General features: G+C 35.9%; 5 protein-coding genes across 5 annotated transcripts in view; all 5 read left to right on the forward strand.

The window, feature by feature from the left end:
- LOC120346785 (uncharacterized) overlaps window positions 1-9,545 on the forward strand; it is a 34,853-nt gene extending 25,308 nt beyond the window's left edge. Inside the window, exons 11-17 of the mRNA XM_039416608.2 lie at window positions 4,314-4,425; window positions 4,654-4,757; window positions 4,989-5,082; window positions 5,485-5,652; window positions 5,895-6,061; window positions 6,580-6,741; window positions 6,979-9,545. Of these exons, the coding sequence (XP_039272542.2) occupies window positions 4,314-4,425; window positions 4,654-4,757; window positions 4,989-5,082; window positions 5,485-5,652; window positions 5,895-6,061; window positions 6,580-6,741; window positions 6,979-7,107 (936 nt within the window). The 3' untranslated portion in view covers window positions 7,108-9,545. The remainder of the gene's footprint in view (window positions 1-4,313; window positions 4,426-4,653; window positions 4,758-4,988; window positions 5,083-5,484; window positions 5,653-5,894; window positions 6,062-6,579; window positions 6,742-6,978) is intronic.
- Window positions 9,546-10,503: 958 nt separating this feature from the next.
- LOC144425686 (protein FAM200C-like) lies at window positions 10,504-11,448 on the forward strand. The gene has a single exon (XM_078115198.1). The coding sequence runs from the start codon at window positions 10,636-10,638 to the stop codon at window positions 11,446-11,448; it is 813 nt and encodes a 270-aa protein (XP_077971324.1). The 5' UTR covers window positions 10,504-10,635.
- A 328-nt stretch (window positions 11,449-11,776) lies between these two features.
- On the forward strand, window positions 11,777-12,403 carry LOC144425687 (protein FAM200C-like). Its single transcript, XM_078115199.1, has one exon. It carries the CDS (start codon window positions 11,777-11,779, stop codon window positions 12,401-12,403), a length of 627 nt encoding a protein of 208 aa, XP_077971325.1.
- Window positions 12,404-14,829: 2,426 nt separating this feature from the next.
- On the forward strand, window positions 14,830-18,081 carry LOC144425688 (uncharacterized). The gene has a single exon (XM_078115201.1). The coding sequence runs from the start codon at window positions 14,830-14,832 to the stop codon at window positions 18,079-18,081; it is 3,252 nt and encodes a 1,083-aa protein (XP_077971327.1).
- A 162-nt stretch (window positions 18,082-18,243) lies between these two features.
- Window positions 18,244-20,392, forward strand: LOC120334188 (uncharacterized). The gene is made up of 2 exons (XM_078115462.1): window positions 18,244-20,066; window positions 20,262-20,392. The coding sequence occupies exon 1, from the start codon at window positions 18,256-18,258 to the stop codon at window positions 19,468-19,470; it is 1,215 nt and encodes a 404-aa protein (XP_077971588.1). The 5' UTR covers window positions 18,244-18,255; the 3' UTR covers window positions 19,471-20,066; window positions 20,262-20,392.
- Window positions 20,393-21,677: the final 1,285 nt, after the last annotated feature.

A 21,677-nucleotide genomic window follows, 5' to 3' on the forward strand; every position in this document is an offset into this window, starting at 1 on the left:
TTTCACGATAGCGACAATTGACTAGTGTCATTTCTACTTCTATGATGTAACAAGTAAATTAACTACTGACAACGACGTAAAACGATAAGAAATGAAAGGAACTAACAATGAAAATGACACTAGACAGACCGCGATGATTTGGCATAAATAAAACTAGAAATAACAACAAAGTAACAACCATCATTATACGGAAATAGATTATCTATTCCGTCACAATGCTGGACCAACGGAAGCCATAAGTTTAGGCTGCGAAAAAGCACTACTTCCAGTTTCAACGACTGGATGATTTTTACCAAGAGATGGATGAACTGTTCAGTGTTGGGTTAGAATTAAAAATAATTTGCTGGCATTCAACTAAAAACCTTCCAATCTCGCTTTAACTCAGATCGCTGAAAAGTTTATAAAAGATAAAAAAAATACCATTAAAGTTATTTTTAAATCCCAAGGTTTTATTCCATTTGCACCTATATTTAAACCCACGACAAAGCTGATAGCACACATCTTTATTTACGCCATTGCGTGAAATATAAAACTCGACCTCATCAGAAGATCTACTTATATATTCGTGATGGTAGCAAAGCTGAAATTTGCGACAACATGGTGTCGTTTTCACTTTCATCATATTTCAAAGCAATTATAGACCTGAGAATTCCATATTGTAAAATACGGTAGTGAATAGAAGTCTGTCCATATATTAGAAATGCCGATTTTGTTATTGAAATTTTGGGATGTTTTTAAATTTGTGTGATAAAATGTGTGAAAGTGAATCACTCAATTTAGTCGTTTTGATTTTTGCTACAGTATTCTCGCGGCCAGTACATATGAACTCACTAAGGCGGAAATGAAGGACGAATAGTTTCTACTTCAATCAAATATGTAACGCTTTCTAATTTTCATCAAAAATATTGTCTTTGATTGGGTTCGAACTCCAAAAATATGCACTTGAGTTTACTTTTATATATTGCAATATAACGAAATATTATTCTCATAACTTGCCCATCCTACTCTGTTTTTCTGCTTTTAAAGCTGAAATAATGACAAATTAAATTTCCATATTCTCATTTATTCTAGCAAGTATATATTTGGCTATGGATGAGTGATATTACATAATACTGAAATAGATATATCGGTACTTTTGAAATTTGATTCACGTTCCCATAATCTAACTACTGTTACCTGCATGTCGGATAAGGTTCGTCACTTATTTGATATTTTCCCACTGTTGGAACAGTATATTAATCACACGTACTCTGATTTCGGCCTGTTTGACTGGTTGAATTTGAATCTGGTAAATAGAGTTGAATCATAACTGCAACTTTCAAATTATGAGGCAAAAATATGACTGTCTATAAATCATACATATTAGTCAAGTATTGGATGTCGTTGGCTTTTTTCATATTAGACGTATCTCAATCGAATAAAATATGTAGTTCATATATCTAGTGTTAACTCCAATAGATTATGATTTAATTTGTATCGAAATGATGTTTGCTTATGCGTGCCCTAGAATTTCGAAGTCAACGCGTAATTTCCATCCTTAATTCGTCTGGAAAAAGTAACATAAATTACAAATCGTTAAATTTAGATATCACAGCATTTTTGAGCCTATCGAAATATGTATTGTTGTTTTCAGACAACCTATTCTCTCTCTCTCATTCAGCGACAATTATTACTTCCGCCTCAAAATATGCGCAGCTGGGGCCTTATCTCTTTTTATGGCATGCCATTATGTGGACATAATTTGTGCCCGAAAACAAAAAGCTTTTTCGTTCAATCTCGGGTCACACAATATGTGGTGGGTGTCATATCTAGGTTAAACGCTATGACGAACAAATATTAAATATATTTCATTCGTGCTAGTTCTCCCTATTGTTGACCGCTCGTTCGCTAACTAATCGGGTTCTTTTGTTTATACAGTCTCTTTCTCGATTGTGTCGTGTGTATTCCATAGATAAGATTTCGTTTATTTGAGTTAATCGTTCTCAATTGTGTGTGCAATACAAAATTTAAAATGGGAGATGAAAATAATGTATCAATATACTAAATGTAATTTAATTAGGTCATTTTGTTCTGGTTCAAAAATAGTCACAAATTCATTCCATTTTTGATGAAATTAACAATATATTATCGACTGTTGAATAGGTATTACAGAATAATATTAACAAGTGAAATGCCCTAAAATGCCCTTGTTGGAATTGAAATACTTGTAACATTGGTAACAATTACTGTTAAATTCTGGTTTACTTTGCAATATTTCACTCCTGACTAGGCCGCGTCAATTGTTTCGTTCGTTGTCGAATTGTGTCATCATTTCAAATAAAAGGGAGGGTCAAAAGGCTTTGTTTGAAACTTATTACATTGTTTTGTGTCATATTGAACATTGAACATATATTGAACGTCGTTCGTGCGCTATTTATTTATTTCCTGCAAGCAAGCACACTCCACGTACGGTCGTCACCCCCATACAATAGTGTAGTTTTGACAACGGTGGCTCTCGAGCACCGATTGTGATCCGAGTGGGCATTGTGGAAGTTTTTATTGTTCACCACGAGTGTCTTCGGCCAGCAAAACATAAAGCGCGGTATGGAGCCACTTAGAAATTCGTTACAATAAAATGAGATATTATTAGGCGTATTATTGTCGTCGCCTATAGCTTAACCATTGTTTTGAGTCGAATACCGCTGCGCAAAACTCATCGCTAACAAAGAAGGGAGGCTTTCGAGAGGCAACAAATTTATGCGAACCGAACAATAAACGCTACAAAGACAGCAGACGATATTCAAGCTGAATTAATATCCGGAATCGATTTTGCCATTATTATATCGACGCATGATTTGGCTGACTTGCGGATGTGTTTGATTCACCAGTCGCAGAAAAGTTGAATAAAATCGTACATGGCCTGGTTTATACGAAACATACAATGTACAACACTGCGTGGCCCTTTTGATCCTATATCAGTAAAGAATTATGAATGGAACCTAGTTTTTCTACTGTTCGGATTAGAATCTGCAGCACAAGTATTTCAAACGTAGCCACGGATTTCGAATAGAATATCTATTTGTTATCTTATGTAATGTGACAATGTAGCACATGATTTCGATTTGATAGTAGATTACCAATGTCAATGATTCTCAATAAGGTTGATATATTTCAAGCTGTAAATTGAGAATTACGATTAAGCATTTTTTTAAATTTATTTCAGTCACATACTGCATTTCATCCTGTGCATTGTGACCTTTGATTTTTTTTAAATGATGGTTCATAATGACAATTGCGATTGGCGCAAATGAATGCGAAACCATACCACTAGATATCGTCTTGATATGTACTAACCCAATATATTCGAGGTGCGGTTTGAAATTGCGTTTCATTAAATCGGCCAAACCCAGGAAGGCGCGAAAATCTCATCATTTATCTTGTGAAATCAATGGACACCTGACGTATAACTCGTTTATGTGTGTATCGTTTGGACGAAATGTGCTCGTAAATAACGCGACATCGAGAGAGAACAAAAGCCGCCGCGATTTAAACAAAGAACCGAAAGCGAGCGAACGAAAGAATCACGCAACAATATATGTATTATCAACCATGGATAAACGACCGCTCTCGTTCGTCCCTCTCAATTAATAACATTGTGTGATGTATACACAATGCTAATGACAAAAATATACTATTAAACATCATTTTGAAGTATTTTTTTTCCTAAAAAAAATCGCTGTTGACGTAACGTGTTGAAGATGGAATATTTCACGTTAATGATCAAATATCGGTGAATTTTCGTTATTTTTTAAAGTATTGCCTTTATTTGCCATCCCACCACAATAATGACCAATTTGTTATTAGTGCGACGTGGTTGTCTCGGTTGTTCATTATGAAGGCGGTACATTAGCTTTAAAGGTCTGTCGATGTAAATATTCACTTCACTAGACGAACTCGCCATGTTTTGTCCATTTTATAATATTATTGTCTTGTGTGGTCATTCCATCTTCGATTCAATATTAAAAAATGACCTTACTTTAAATACAAAACAATTTTTTTTATATGTTTTAACCTGGCGCCATTGTATAGCTAGCTAGCTGTCACTGAGTGTGTCAGAAGAAAACCATTTTTGGCATAATTAATACATTTTTTCCACTCACGACATGCAGCTGAAATACACACTAATCTTACCCAGAAGAATGTATGCGCTATCCATGCAATATTGTCGGGTTTTCTGTTACTTTGACGCTCAGTATCAGCATCTAGTGTCCAAATTCCAGTCCCACGTAATGGTATTAATCGTCCCATCAACCCCAATATCATTTCTATTGCAGGAGAAACCTCTTAACCTATCACAAAGAATAAAAGAAGAAAAGCAGAGAAATTCATCCCCACCACCTCTGATACAACAAACATCGAATAACAGATCTCCCGACCGAAATTTTGGTAAGCACAAACTAGTATTTATTCAAAATTATAGTTGATTCTTATTATTGGAAACTATTCATGGCTTACTTCCAGAATTATAATATGTAGATATACTATGTTGTCCAATGTCCATACTGTCGTTGCCCATTGATTGTAGTCTTGCTAAAACATCCTCTTTGGCCATGTTATAACCCGATTTTCACCTGAATTTCACACTTATCAATTTTTGTTTGTTCATTTTTCTAGGTGCTGATGACATGTCCCAAGCTTTACTTCGTGCTCACACTTTTAAGTCAACACTGGAATCTGAACGAGCATTCCAGATGATGCCGAGAGTTGACAGCGAAAAGGTAAGAATTTTTCTGGTGCTCAATAACTGACAACAAATTGTAAACATTTCTAGTACATTCTTGCTGGTGAAATTAAAAAAAAAACTGCCTTGAATATGGATCATGAAAAACGCAAAAATAATTGGTATTTTAGGAATTTCAAAAAAGTTCTAAAGTTTTGGACTCAAATTAAAAATATTTTAATCTGTGCTATATAATGTGTAAACAAGTTTTCATCTGTTTTTATTACAGGCTTCCAGTATCTTACACAAGATGTTCCAACCAAATAATCATGGTGCAGAAATTCACAACTATCTTTTACAACAATCATCAAAACGTGAAAAAGGTTTGTTTCAATTTTTATAAATTAGCTATATTTGGGGTTGTACAGTCGTTACCAAATGTTAAGAATATGATACATTTTGATATAAAAGAACAACCACAATTATGTTATTTGTATGTAACGGGTTAACTTAATTCAGAGGAGGCAAGAACAATTATCAATTGTCAGCAGCAAGTGGGAGTGACCGAATATAAACGCGTGTCACTTGTCAGATTGTGAATCTATACTGCTAAAAACATGATGAAAATTTTCATGAATTTATGGGTATTATATGTTAACTACATTAAAAACGGATATTTAATAAGCACGCAGTTTTTCAAAGTTATGTCATAATTGGATTACAATATTACATAATTTTTTTGTCGTACAGGTTTCATATAATAACATATTCTATCTTTTTATCAGCTATGCCAGAAATTCCCGCAAACGAAGCAAGAACATATCGCGAAAAAAGGGATGTCCAACATATCAAACGACCGATGAATGCTTTCATGGTTTGGGCAAAAGACGAAAGAAGGAAAATTTTGCAAGCTTTTCCTGATATGCACAATTCAAACATCAGCAAAATTTTAGGTAACTCAGATTTTTTACCATAGCTATACCATCATGTTATCACTATTGTAGGTTTACCCAATCATTTTGGAATATTCAAAATCGGGACTATATGTGGAAGAATTCGAGAATATACAAATATCCAACCTTTTGGATATGGGCATTTGAATATCAAATCTGTTTTGGTGACATGGATATTTAATATGCTTTTGTACCAATCCTTCTAAAACATCTATAAAACTTTCAATCTCTTTAAATTATAGGAGCAAAATGGAAAGAAATGTCGAATCTAGAGAAGCAACCATACTATGAAGAGCAAGCTAGATTAAGCAAACTTCATCTTGAAAAGTATCCTGATTATAAATATAAACCAAGACCAAAACGAACATGCATTGTTGATGGCAAGAAACTTCGAATTTCAGAGTATAAGGTAAAAAATTCTGTTTTCCTTTTTTGTTTTCACCTTTTGAAAATATTCAAACCACTAGAACAGCAAGGCTCGAAATGAAAGCAAAAGAAACTCAATTTTACTGAATAGAATCCCTAGTATACTGGTCTATGAGAAATCGCTATAAATATATTAACAAATTGATACATGCCCATTACTTTAAATTTAACTAAATTTTACCTGCTTTCGACACAATTCATCGTCATTTCAGGCTAGAGACATTTAAAACCAATAATAAAAGATTTTTGAATCTTCAAATGAACAATGAACTTGATTGGTTGTACACATCTTACGTAACTGCCCTCAAAATCACACCTGCTGTTAAATGGCTGCCCGATATGTCCTCTTCAGTGGAGGCAATTTATATGGTGATTGGGACCATATAACCATCTCTACACCTATTACAGAATACTCAAATCTCTTTTTGGGTTTAAATATATATATTTTTATTTACAAATGACTTTAATTTGAACAACTTACTTATCATTTTTAAATTGCAGGCTCTCATGAGAATGCGAAGAACAGATATCAGAGGAAATGTCTTCCCTGCTTCATCTACGTCTCCATCGTCATCAAATCCATCTCCTACATCTAATAATCCATATTCATCACCCCCAACAATGGTTTCATCAGTTTACAATTATCCAACCAATAATGCTCAGGTAACAATTGCATGACTCTTATTGATGACTTATGTTTTGAAATGAGGAACAAAAATGTTGAAAACATATGAAATGAAAACACAAAATAATTTACAACATCTTAACCTAGATTTAGTTACATTACGTTTTGAAAGCTAATTTGGTTACATGGGGCAATCATATTTCGCAATATTCATATTTTTGATTTTTCGCCTTTTCTGCGATACTATCTTCTAAATACCTTTATTTTATTTTCAGTCTCACAATTCCATGCCAATGGCGGATTTGAGTCGTATGACGTCATCAGTTGGTTCCTTCAGAGACGAATTAAAAGACCAAGACAAACACGATCGTTGTAGCCCCGTCGATCACCAAGCAGAAGTTTGAAAAACCACTGAAAACTTTCGTCGAAATCGACAAAGATGACGTCAGGACCATTACGTGTAGAGATGACGTCATGCCGAATCCTATACACGAGAACATAAACTCGACATGCTAGGTGTAAGCCCTGCTAAGTTCCAAAAACCTAATCAACATTATAAACATCAAAACACAAAAACGATAAAGCAATTCACTGCCTTGGATTCGCTTGCAATGTATGTTCTGCAATCACAAAACGAACAAATTTCAAACTTTTCTTTGATCATGTAATATGGAAGAAGCCATATGTTGTCTAATATTTTATTTGGAATTCTCTTTATTTTTATGATATTATATTTTCCACTTATTTTAAACCAACGATTATTTTAATTCATAATCGAATGCACAGTGCGTTTAAAAACTTTAGTAAGCAAGTTAATAGCAGTGAGAACAAAATGTCATTATTGGACACAAATTGGCGTCCTACTTTAGTTGGATAGTCAAATTTTCAATCAAATTACAATTCCATTTATGTATTTTGTATTCATTTATGACAGCCTGAAACTTTTTCGGGAAGCAACAACATTTTATTGATATTTTCTCTTGTAATTGAAGTTCCGTGAAAATGTTATCATCATATTTGGGTGTATTAACTGTATATATTTTTAATTATAAGACAGTCGTTTTTTTTATTAAAAATACGTATGAATTTCTCCTGTTTTCTAAAAATTCTTGAGAAATTTTTGTATTTTTTCGACAGATCTAAAAAAAAGACAACATGGGTGTGATAATAACATTATTGAAAATGAAAAAAATTGATGGCGCTTAACAAAATCCCCCTCCTCCCTTTTCAAATTTGCTGAATGCAAGCATCATACGCTATTTTGGCATTTTCATAACTTTCAAACAGTGATTGTTTTCGAAACTAATACTGCAATGTGGGCATTTCAATATATATTTATATATATATATATAAATATATTCAAATTGAAATCTCCTTGATATCATTTCAAACGTCATAACAACCTTTTACATGTTGATGCCATTGATTTATTTTTTATTTTTGTTACAGTACTCATAATTGACTATTTAATTAATCTTGACCGTTTATGTCAATGATAAATATAAATGTTCGGGTGTGCTAACTTACTTTTTATTCATCAAATTCACATTTTCAAATTATTTAAAAACACCATATTTTATGGAGATATCACTTTTCATGAGTGGCAATAAAATTTTGCATTTATTTGGTGAATTCAAAGTAGGTCGTTATAGAATGAGAAAATTCTGACGAGAATTCTGATGAAATGATTTTAAAAAATATTTTTCACCTGTTCTGAATTATGATTTCCAAAAGATAGTACATTTAGTTAGACCCTATAAGCTGCCGTTTTCTGAAAGTATTTTCTTGCCGCGAAAATAAAATAATGTCTTTGGATAGCCATATGACTATTTTTTATAATCCTGCTGCCTATTTTTCATAACAATTCTGCTAAAATAGCCATAACAACAACAATGTTGCAATACTCAATACATTTATTATTGGATCTTTCTATATATACTACATGGCTGCATACTACAATTCTATCATAAAATGCTTCATTTTTTAATGCTGAACGTTTTGCTGCTTTTGGTCGCTGCTTTTTTTAACTTGTACTGTACATGAAATTATTTTATTATTTGAAAATTTGACGTCAAGGCGCAAAAATGCTTTGCAATGAATGTAAAATTGATTCGTATTTACAATTTTGCTAGCGATCAAGGCGTATTCTTCTATATAAAACAGACAGATTTGTTCGATTTTTTGGTGCACCAATATATTTATAAACTATATTGGACAAGTACTGCTAGTTATTTGCATTAAAATTGCCGAGATTTCTAGGTAATTTATTTTGGCATCAACGACTATGTCCAGTTATAACGTTCAAGGAATTGTACTTTTCGTTGAAACCTTCATTCATTTAGGAATTACTTGTAATTTCATAACATTTTACTCATTATTTTAACAGTGCTTGCTCGAGATGAATATAACAATTTTGTTCCCTAACACATTTACGTACTACGTTATGGATGTCTAATTATTCCTTGTTATGTCAACTTTTATTTTAATTTTAACAAACCCACGATTTTCATTTCTTTATTTGTTTATTTTTCATATTCATTGTGCTGCACGCTTTATTTTTGTTTATGTATTGAATCAATCGTGCTTATCGTTTTCCAATTTGCTATGAAAAATAACGGAAAATTACTAATATTCGTGCCTACTCGTGGAATCTGTGGGTGCGGTCTTCTGCTGAAGTAATTCTCATGAAAAATGTCTTTTTGATTCTTAAAATGGAGACTAAATTTTTAGGAATAATTGTTTTCAGTACGGTCTTCCACGATTTATGAATTTAAACGTCATTTCCTTTTTTTATTTCTCAATTGAGCCACGAGAACAAAATGCAATAAAACATCAACACGTACATTGTTGTCGATTTTAGTTGATGGGTCTTACAGCAACAATTTTATCGATTCAAAAATAGAATACAGAGTTTCAGACCTTGGAATTACATGATCACCAGCAACATAAACATTGGGTCGTTTCAACATATTCTAAAGAGAACATAACGTTTGATCTAAACGTCCCAGATTACTGGAATTCTGATATTCCTGTAGTATGTCAACCAAGATGGCGGACACCGGAACGAGGTATAGGTACCAGGTTAGGGTTAGGCCATAATTTTATTTCAATTTCCCTCATTTTAGTTCTATTACGAGTTCGAGGAATACCCGAGTGACTCCCGTAGTATTTTTGCCTGAAATTATGGCCTAACCCCAACTTGGTACACATACTACGTTCCGATGTCCGCCATCTTGGTGCACACACTTCGGGATTACTGAAATTTCTGGGTTCATTCATACACAAACAGAAATTTAATTGTTTAATAAATTTTCTTAATTTTCGTAGAAGTAAAAAAAAAATGTAGGCTTCGGTCGAACTAGAATACGCAGACCTGACGCTTTGGTTCACTTGTAATTTTTTTATTAATATTACTTCTATAATCTTATCATTTGTCACTATGAGTTTAGCAATGTTGACTTTAAATATAGTGAGATTGGTAGTGAATTTGGTGCTTATTTATAACAATCGAGTATTACGACACGTTATTTTATGACCCTTTAGATCAGTGGTTCTTAAACTGGGTTCAATCGAACCCCAGGGGTTCGATGAGTCGGTATCAGGGGTTCAGCGGAGAGGAAACACCTTTGTTATAGAATTCCCGCCCTGACGTTATCTGATTGTGCAATCGGCGCAGTTTTTAAAAAAGCGTCTGTTTTGTCTTTGTAAGTAATTTCGTTGTGTAAGCGTAGTTTTCTTTTGTTCAGAGTTAGTTGTGAAGTATTACTTGATTAAAGCCTTATTAGGTTTTTAATGAGTCTGCATATTAAGTGAGTCCACTACAACAATGATCAGCATTGTTTTAATTGAAAACATTATTTTGTAGGGTCAGGGTTAGTTTTAATTTCAGACATTAATATTTTTTATAGTATTTTAATCCCTTCATTCTAACTATGTCGAAGAAAATAAGTAAGTGGTCAGATGAATATGTACAACATGGATTTACGTATATCACAGAACCTGATGGGAATCAGCGTCCTCAGTGCACCATTTGCGACGCCAAGTTGAGCAATTCTAGCTTAGCACCGGCCAAACTGAAGGATCACTTTCTAAAGATGCATGGCGTTGGAAAATACAAGAACACAACGCTCGCTGAATTTAAAATAAAAAGAGCCAGATATGATGAAAAGGCTACTCTGCCTGTTTTTGGCTTTGTTCCCATCGACAAACCGATCCTCACAGCATCGTACGAAGTTGCATACCTGATTGCCAAACAAGGCAAACCACACACCATTGGGGAAAAACTCGTAAAACCAGCTGCGTTGAAGATGGCGAATATCATGCTCGGAAAAGCAGCTGAAAATAAATTATCTCAAATTCCTCTTTCGAATGACACTATCAGCAAAAGAATTGATAAGATGAGCGATGACATTTTGGCTCAAATAATTTCAGACTTGATTTTGAGCCCGGCAAAATTTAGTCTCCAACTTGACGAGACCACCGACGTTGCCAGTCTAAGCCAGCTTGCTGTATTCGTGCGCTATGTGAAAGAAGACGTGATAAAGGAAGATTTTTTATTTTGTCAGCCTCTAACAACATCAACTAAGGCTATTGACGTTAAGAAACTTGTGGATAATTTCTTCAGAAACAACGATCTTTCGTGGGATATGGTTTGTGCAATTTGTTCGGACGGAGCCCCAGCCATGTTAGGGCGAAAATCTGGTTTTGGTGCGCTAGTGAAAGCCGATGCACCACACATAACTTAACGCATTGTCTTCTGCACAGGTATGCGTTAGCAACAAAAACCTTCAAAACTCTCCAAAATTGGCAGAAGTATTAACAATTGTGGTGGAATGTGTGAACTATGTGCGAAATAGTGCTTTGAAGCACCGCATATCCAAGGACCTGTGCAATGAAATGGGCTCTGAAATCGAGGTACTTCTGTACTATTCTAACGTTCGGTGGTTGTCCCGAGGAAAAGTGCTGAACCGTGTTTTCGCCTTGCGTGTGGGATTAGCCGTGTTTTTGCGAGAGCACCAACACTGTCATGCAGATTGTTTTGAAAATTCTGAGTTCATTCTCGTTTTGGCATACATGGCCGATATCTTCGGAGCTCTCAACCAACAGATGCAGGGTGGTGGAGTCAACATTATCGAAGCGGAAGAACATCTGAAGGCTTTTCAAAAAAAAATCGAACTATGGAAACGACGAACAGAGAATGATAACTTCGCTAATTTTCCTCTGTTGGATGACTGTATAAGTGAGATCGAAGATGTGTTCGGAAATGGGAACATTTCCGTACCCACAGAACTGAAACAAGCAATTTCCTTGCACTTAGATGAGCTCACAAAGTCTCTCGACGGATACTTCCCGAACAGAGAGTCATATCCAGCATGGGTGAGACAGCCATTCACGTTTAGTGTTGATAAAGCAGATGTCAATGATAAATACCTTGATGAAATCATTGAACTTCAGCAGAGCCAGGATCAACAGCAACTCTTCAGAACAACAACGCTCTCAAAGTTTTGGTGTCACCAAATCGTAGCTTACCCTCTTCTTGCTAAGAAAGCCCTTGAGATACTTATACCGTTTGTTACAACGTATCTTTGCGAGAAGTCATTTTCTACGATGGTAGACATAAAAACTGAAAAAAGGAACAGACTTTGTTGCGAAAATGACATGAGAGTGGCACTTGTGACATCGAGAATCGCATTCACTTGATTTTTGTATTGACTTAAACATTGCGTCCGTTTAACTTGTGTAGTAATTTATTTGTTATTGTTGACGCCGTAATTTCACTTGATTGACAGTGTGCTTCTACACACTTTGTTACGAAACAATTGAGAGAGTCTTCGTGGCAATTGCTTGCCCAGACATGTCTCGCTTAGACATGGATAGTTTCGGTAATTTGCTTTAGATAGCGCTTTACTTTTGCAGAGAATGGCGCTCGTTTCGTTGTAATTTGTAAATAAGTTAAACTTGTTCAGCGACCTTGGTTTTTTGTTTTGACTGTAGGACGATTAAATAATGTAGATTATGGCTGCCCACCTAGGCCTAACTTAGGGATATTTTATGAGCATTAAATGGCTTTTTGTGATTGATTTTACAGTTATAGTTTATTTAATTGATTTGTTCGGATTTCATTGACGAATGATTTCATGTTCAACTTATGATAATTTAAGCCTGGAATAGCAGACAAATTCGGTATGTTATAATTTGTAACTCTTTCTGATTTAAAGGCTGCAAGTTATTCAATAGTAATTTGGTTCGACTTAATAATTAACTATGTTTGATAATTGTGTTCATAAATTTGAGTAGGCTTTCTAAAGGCCGAATTGTGTATAATTATTTATTTATTGCAAGTATTTTGTATTGATTTGTTTTTACGTTTGTATTAAGATAACCGTGTCAACTGTATACCTCGAGTTGTGTGATTTTCTGGATTGAGGATACAAACTTGGGGCTTGAAAGACCGCGTTATTGAACTGTTAATAAATATCTAGTGTGCAGTCGGTGTCGTCCAGGTCACAAAGAACGGCTGTTACATTAAAGTTATCGAATTTCCGCAAATAAAGTTATCAAATTTATGCAAATAAAGTCATCTGATTTGCATAACAAAAGTTTCGTCGAATGCCGGCAGGAGTTCGGTAAATCGTCAAAATTGAAGAAATCATCCTAGTGTTGAACATTTAAACTTTTGTGTTGCTTGTTTGATGAGCACTGTAATTGTACATTATGGACGCAGAATCTGTTTCGAAATCAAATTTAGAAGAGTTACGTGCTCGTATGAAGGAATTATATCAAGATGCTGAGGGACTTATGTCAGACTACAAAAATCGAGATTTGTTGAAATTGAAAAGTGCTGACATTGACAAACGGTTCACCGAGTATTCAAATGCTCATGAAATATATGTGAGTACTTTACGTTCTGAAGAAGATCGAAGAAATGTCAGTGAATTTTTCCAGTGTGAACTGCGCGAGTTTCAAGAATTTAATGTGCACTTACGTGATTGGTTCAAAAAGAGTGACGCTGATGGTCATAAATCATCGACACATAGCCCTGAAGCACGTTCTGTAATTTCTGGAAAAAGTTCCCGTCGTTCATGTGCCAGTTTAAGTTCGAGTACTAAACGTACAGAAGCTATTGCCATTAGAGAACTTGCTCATGCTAGTATTTGGCAGCAAGTAGAAAAAGATGCCGCAAAAAAGCGAGAACATGATGCTAAAATGGCAGCGGATAAAATGAAATTAGATGCTCAACTTGAAGCTGAAAGACTAGAGCAAGAAGCGCAAAGACTTAAACATGAAGCCATGGAAAATGCTAGAAAGCAAGAGCAGGAAGCCCGAATGAAGGCTGAAAAGCTCAAACGTGACGCTGAAATAAGAGCTAGAGAAATCGAAGAGGATGCTCAAAGTGGAACGAAGCGTTTGGAATTGAAGCATGCATATGAATCAGCCTGTATAGCTGCCGATGTATGGGAAAATGCTTCGCAGGGAGGTGAAGGTATGTCATTATATGAAAATATGTCTCGTTCACATTCACCTAATCAAATCCAAGAGTCGAATGAAATAGTGGTTCCAGTATTAAAGCCTCCTGATGTGAGACCTAAATTGCCAGCATTAGATTTGTTATCACAATCTCGAGTCAGAATGGAAAATCCTGTACTAAATGTTAGAAGACCTGCTTCTACTGATACTGTGCGAGATGCTGTGAATGTGAATATTCCTGATCAGTATGAATCAGTGAACCGACCGCCGTACACAGAACCACACATCCCACAACAAAGAAACACGCATGATCAATCGGCAATAAATGTGGAAAGTTTATTGGGCAATATGGCATCTATGTTGCAAGACGGAATTGATAGACCTCGACCTGAGTTATTGCATTTTAGTGGAATAGAGACTGAATATGTCCGGTTTATCACTACCTTCAACTTAAATATTGATAGAAGAGTACATGATACAAGTACAAAGTTGTCATATTTGGTACAATACTGTGAAGGTGATGCGAGGGAAGTGATTATGCACTGTACAATGTTGCCACCCGACGAAGGTTATAAAGAGGCATGCGATTTGCTCAGAAAGACATACGGTCGACCAATGCTTGTGGCTAGAAAATATTCAGAAAAGTTGACTAAAGGACCATGATTGAAAGTTTGAAACCTGGAGATAATGAAGGTTTATTACGTCTTTCTCAAACATTAGAAGAATGTTTAGTCACTTTGACTCATTTGAAATATTTTGGGGATTTGGATAATTTTGATACTATTTTGTCCATCGTATTACGACTTCCTCTCAAGTTGCAGAACAACTGGAAAGAATCAGTGGCAGAATTAGATGGACAAGATAGAGAAGTGAGATTTAAAGATCTTGTTCGATTTATGAAGAAAAAGGCTGCGGCTGCAAATACGCCTTTTGGAAAAGCCTTGAGAGCTCGAAGGGAGCAAGAACAGCAATATCGTTTACGATTTCAATCATTGAATAGGCGAAAGATTCACGCTCATTCAACTGCTGTGAATTCAGCTGTTGACAGCAGTGTTACCAGTGCAAAACATATTGAAAAGGGAAGAGATGTCTGTCCTGACTGTTTAAAGACGTCACACAAACTTGTTGACTGTTACAAATTCCTGCAGAAGTCACACGGTGACCGCTTGAAGATTGTTAGAAAGGCAAGATTGTGCGATAATTGTTTTGTATATGGTCATATGTCGAGAAATTGTCGTAAACCACCTGCTTGTACTGTTGACGGGTGTAGGTTGAAACATAATACTTTATTGCATAGAAGAGAACAAGAGACATGTACCCAGACAGAAAATGCTGCTGGTATAAATGAGTCAAAAGTTGAAGCATATGCGACTTCAAAAAGCTCAGCAGGATGTTTTTTGAATATTGTACCTGTCAAGATCTGTGCCAACAGAAGAGAGATAGAAACGTATGCATTTCTAGATGAACGCTCTACTGCTTGCTTATGCGATGAGCGACTTCTTGATCTATTGAAGTTGAGAGGCAAGAAAACGCAGTTTTCGTTGACAACTGTGAATGCGGTACCAACATCACAAGATGGTTATGCGGTTGATTTTACTGTAAAATCACTTGATGGTAGAGAAAGTGTTGATTTATCTCATGTGCTAACTGTTGATAGACTGCCTGTTAAAGCTAATGAAGCACAATTTGATGTACAAAGTTATGCACATTTGAAGGGATTGAAGATTCCTACTCTGCCGTGTAAAGACGTGATGTTGATGATTGGGGTAAATGTCCCTAAAGTGTTTTGGACAATGGATGAGAAACGAGGGAAACACAATGAACCTTCGGCGAAGAAATCCATTTTAGGATGGTCATTGGTTGGACCAGCTTTATCTCAGGAGAGAAACAGTGATGTTCACATTCATTGCGTTCAAGTGCAAGAGGAAGACTTGCTGAGTCAGCAAATCAAATGTTTGTGGGAAAGTGATTTTAAAGACGCTTCACTGTCGCCTATTCCATCAATGTCTAAGGAAGACAAATACGCATTGCAATTGATGGAAGATTCAGTTGAGATCGTGGACGGACATTATCAGTTACCATTGCCATGGAAGCCAGGATGTCCTGATTTGCCAGACAATCGAAGTGTTGCGATGAAACGCTTAAAGTACATTGAACGAAAATTGAAGAGTGATCCTGTTTTGAAAAAGAAGTACTGTGATACTATGGAGAAATATATTAGTCTTGGATTTGCAAAGCGTATCTCGAATGAATATAAAGTTGGCCGTAAAGGTGCAGTTTCGTACTTGCCTCATCACCCTGTGTTTTCTGAACAAAAGCCAGGCAAGGTACGCGTTGTCTTTGACGCTGCATCACGTTGCATGAATACTTCCTTGAATGACCAACTATTGAGAGGCCCGGATTCGGCAAATTCTCTACTTGGAACTCTTCTCCGCTTTAGACAACCAGAAATAGCTATTGTGGCTGACATTGAAGCAATGTTCCATCAGGTGAAAGTACACCCGAAGGATTGGAATGTATTGCGATTTATGTGGTGGCCTGGAGGTGATTTGTCACAGGATCCATCAGAATATTTTATGGTCAGGCACATATTTGGTAGCGTCTCATCTCCATTTTGTGCTAATTGGAGTCTGAAGAAGACAGCTCAAGATCATCAAGATGAATTTGACGAAAATGTTGTTAAAGGAGTTGAGCGAAATTTTTATGTTGATGATTACCTGAATGGCTCATCTACTGTAGACCAGGGAATTCATATTGTTCGAGAAACGAATAAATTGCTGGAGAAAAAAGGATTTCATCTAGCAAAGTGGAAAAGTTCCAATCCTGAAGTTCTGTCAGAGATTCCTGCTAAAGACAGAGCAGACACTGCGTCAAGTGTAAACTTAATACCTGAAAAGATCGATCGAGTACTCGGAATAAAGTGGAATATCCAAGAAGATTGTTTTGGATTTGATGTTAATGTGAAATCAAAACCCGCAACAAAACGAGGGATTTTGTCTGTACTCAGTTCGATATTTGACCCGATGGGAATAGTGGCACCTGTAATACTAAAGGCAAGGATATTGATGCAGCAGTTATGTCGAAATAATTATGAATGGGACGATGAAATATCGAATAGTGAAAATATATTGTGGAACAGATGGCTCGAAGATATTCCCGGACTTGAGAATATATTCATGCAAAGATGTTTTGTGCCGTCTGGTTTTGGCAATATTGTGACTCGTCAAATACACCATTTTGCAGATGGCTCAGCAGTTGCCTATGGAACTGTATCGTATTTGCGACTAATCAATGAAGATGGGAAGATTCATGTTGCGTTTCTCTTAGGAAAAGTTCGACTTGCACCCATCAAAACTGTTTCAATACCACGGCTGGAGTTGACTGCTGCCGCTCTTGCAGTCAAATTAGATTTATTCCTGAGACGTGAATTAGACTTCGAAGAAATAGAGTCGATGTTTTGGACAGACTCAACTTCCGTGCTTTTGAGTATTAATAATACATCACGAAGATTTCCAACATTTGTGGCAAATCGACTTGCAAAGATTGAAGAGGGATCGAATGCTTTGCAGTGGAGATATGTACCTACAGATTTTAATCCGGCAGACGATGCATCCAGAGGGTTGTCGGTACTATCGTTGATGGATGAACGATGGCTGAAGGGACCATCATTTCTCCAAGAGCAAGAGGAACATTGGCCTAAACCGCCAGTACAGTTACCTGAGCTTCCTGATGAATTTGTAAGATGCAAGCCACGAGTTGTTGCGAATTATGTTTCTGAGTTTGATTTGAAGCCAATGGATAAATTTATTTCATATTTCTCAACATGGTATAAATTGAAAAAGGCAAGTGCATGGATGATTCGATTTAAAGAATACCTTCATAAGAAGAAGAAATATAAGTGCAATGAGTAACTTGAAGTTGAAGAATTGCGAGTTGCTGGAGACGACATTTTGAAATACATACAGAGACAAGAATTTGGCGAAGTTATTGATGCATTGCAGAAAGCCAATCATAGAAGTACATCTGGGAAACAAGTACTGAAGAGATTGAAGATTGCAAATTTCCTGCATAAACTCAATCCGATTATGAAAGATGGCTTCATCAGAGTTGGTGGGAGATTGAGAAATGCACCGGTTGATTTCGATGTTAAACATCCGATTATACTTCCACAAAAACATCATGTAACTGAGATGATTATAAGAGAACATCATGTATCTACACATCATTCTGGTATGGGGAGTACATGGACTTCTCTGAGACAACGATTTTGGATCGTTAAAGGAGGCGCTATGGTGAAATCTGTTATCAGAAAATGCATGTTTTGTCGAAGAAGAAGTTCACCTGTGAGTAAACAGATTATGGCAGATCTTCCGAAAGAAAGAGTCACACCAGGTGAAAGACCATTTACCTATGTTGGAGTGGATTACTTCGGACATTTTCTTGTAAAGCAAGGACGAAGTACTGTCAAGAGGTGGGGCTGTATATTTACATGCATGACAACTCGTGCCGTACACTTGGAAGTTGCATACTCGATGGATGCAGATTCATTCATAAATGCGTTAAGAAGATCTATTGCACGTAGAAGTAGACCATTCAAGTTCATCTGTGACAACGGTAGTAACTTCGTTGCAACAAATAAAATCCTACGTAAAGAAATAGAAGTTTGGAATTCAAGCAAAGTTGGACAATTTTTGCGTCAGGAGAATATTAAATTTCATTTCAATCCACCTACTGCTTCTAATTTTGGAGGATGTTACGAAAGATTAATTCGGTCAGTTCGAAAGATTTTGGTTGCTCTCTTACACGATCAGTTGGTGTCAGATGAAGCTTTGGCTACTATTTTTTGTGAAGTGGAATCACAGTTGAATTCCAGACCCATCACTCCAATAAGTTTCGATCCGAAAGATGATGAGCCACTCACTCCAAATCACTTGCTGTTACTGAATCCTACAAGTAATTTACCTCCTGGCATATTCGACAAAAAGGACTGTTACACTCGACGAAGAGGGCGACAAATTCAGTATTTAGCTGATCAGTTTTGGATCAGATGGACCAAAGAATACTTACCCACACTTCAGACACGACAGAAATGGACCTCTAAAGAACGTAATATGGAAGTTGGTGATATTGTGCTACTTGTAGACAATACTATATCCAGGGGGAAGTGGCAGACTGGACGTGTTATGGAAACTACACCTGATAAACTTGGAGCTGTGCGTCAAGTTACTGTGAAGACATCCAGGGGTTTATTGAGAAGGCCAATTGCAAAGTTGTGCTTGATTCATAGAGTTAATGAGTAAAATGTTTTCAAGTGTGTGATATCCTCGATGTAAGAAACTTGTGAGTAAGATGTTTTCACTGGGTTCCAACATCTGGCTGGGGGAATGTTACATCGAGAATTGCATTCACTTGATTTTTGTATTGACTTAAACATTGCGTCCGTTTAACTTGTGTAGTAATTTATTTGTTATTGTTGACGCCGTAATTTCACTTGATTGACAGTGTGCTTCTACACACTTTGTTACGAAACAATTGAGAGAGTCTTCGTGGCAATTGCTTGCCCAGACATGTCTCGCTTAGACATGGATAGTTTCGGTAATTTGCTTTAGATAGCGCTTTACTTTTGCAGAGAATGGCGCTCGTTTCGTTGTAATTTGTAAATAAGTTAAACTTGTTCAGCGACCTTGGTTTTTTGTTTTGACTGTAGGACGATTAAATAATGTAGATTATGGCTGCCCACCTAGGCCTAATTTAGGGATATTTTATGAGCATTAAATGGATTTTTGTGATTGATTTTACAGTTATAGTTTATTTAATTGATTTGTTCGGATTTCATTGACGAATGATTTCATGTTCAACTTATGATAATTTAAGCCTGGAATAGCAGACAAATTCGGTATGTTATAATTTGTAACTCTTTCTGATTTGAAGGCTGCAAGTTATTCAATAGTAATTTGGTTCGACTTAATAATTAACTATGTTTGATAATTGTGTTCATAAATTTGAGTAGGCTTTCTAAAGGCCGAATTGTGTATGATTATTTATTTATTGCAAGTATTTTGTATTGATTTGTTTTTACGTTTGTATTAAGATAACCGTGTCAACTGTATACTTCGAGTTGTGTGATTTTCTGGATTGAGGATACAAACTTGGGGCTTGAAAGACCGCGTTATTGAACTGTTAATAAATATCTAGTGTGCAGTCGGTGTCGTCCAGGTCACATAGAACGGCTGTTACAGCACTTTCCAAGGTCAAGCCACGCATTTCTAGAATTGTTTCTGAAATGCAACAGCATAAAACGCATTGATTTGTAGTAAATATTTATTGAGTTGTGTTTTTCTGTGGAATTCATGTTTTGTTCGTTTTCTTTCTTTGAATAATAAGATCTTATGTGCAACAGATGCATAGTTCACTTTAGGCTCAAGTTTGTTAACAGATATAATTTGAATTTCAACGAAGGGTTCGGTGAATGCCTGCATAAAACTTGCGGGGTTCGGTACCTCCAAAAGTTTAAGAATCACTGCGTTTAGATAATCGTTGTTACTGGGGTTGTACCGAATTCATGTTTTGATGCTGGGCTGTCGTTCGATCAGCAATATACTGCATGTTATATATTTAGATCCGGGTTGTATTAAATATAAATTAATTCAGTCAATTCTTCTGGATACAGAAGAGAGAGAAATTCATTATATCGCCAACCAGAAAAAAAAACGAGCATAGCAACAATAATAAAAATATACAACACGCGAAAAGTTTTTCGGTATAGACGATGGTCAGAGTCTGCTCCCCGCACGACGAACAAAATGATTTATACGTAGAGAATAACGAGTTTTAAGTATTTTTATGTGTGAAATTGATCATCAGTTGGTAGAGTAGGTGGGTCAGAAAATCAAATCTCTATGCTCTTTCGAATACAATAAAAATTTTGCTCCTTTTATATGCAATCTAATTTTCGCTGTTGGATTTAAATTCCGAATTTGCTTTGAGAGCAGATATAAATTAAAAACAATATTTTGGTTTAAGACGTTTTCGTCTATATCTTTACTACTTTTGTTAAAAAATGCCTTTTGTTTGTTGGGAGGATACCGTTGATAGAGAACCTACTGGAAGGTAGTGAAAACCAACAGTGGTAGCCGAATTTAATATTTGATATTTTCAGGCTCTTTCATGGTGAAAATTTAAAGAAAGCTTTCCTATAACAAGAATGATGACAGAAAAGTAGATATATATATATCTTACTCATGAAATATTTTGGACGAAATCAGCTATTAAAAAGAAACGTTGACCTACGTGAAATATTGTACTGGGGTTCCGTTCCACCTCAAATTTTCTAATTTGAAACATGCTACCATGCAGAATTGATCGATTTCGGCAGGCTCGTGCTCAACGAACAGCGTCCGTTCATGAGCCTTGAAGATCGACTGTCGGTACGCTACCTTGTGTCTGAAATTTACGATTTTCTGTTGTGTTTTAGATAAGACTGGTAGAACTTTATACAACACTTTAC

This window comes from Styela clava, chromosome 8, assembly GCF_964204865.1.
Source record: "Styela clava chromosome 8, kaStyClav1.hap1.2, whole genome shotgun sequence".
In the NCBI taxonomy this organism is placed as follows: domain Eukaryota; kingdom Metazoa; phylum Chordata; class Ascidiacea; order Stolidobranchia; family Styelidae; genus Styela; species Styela clava.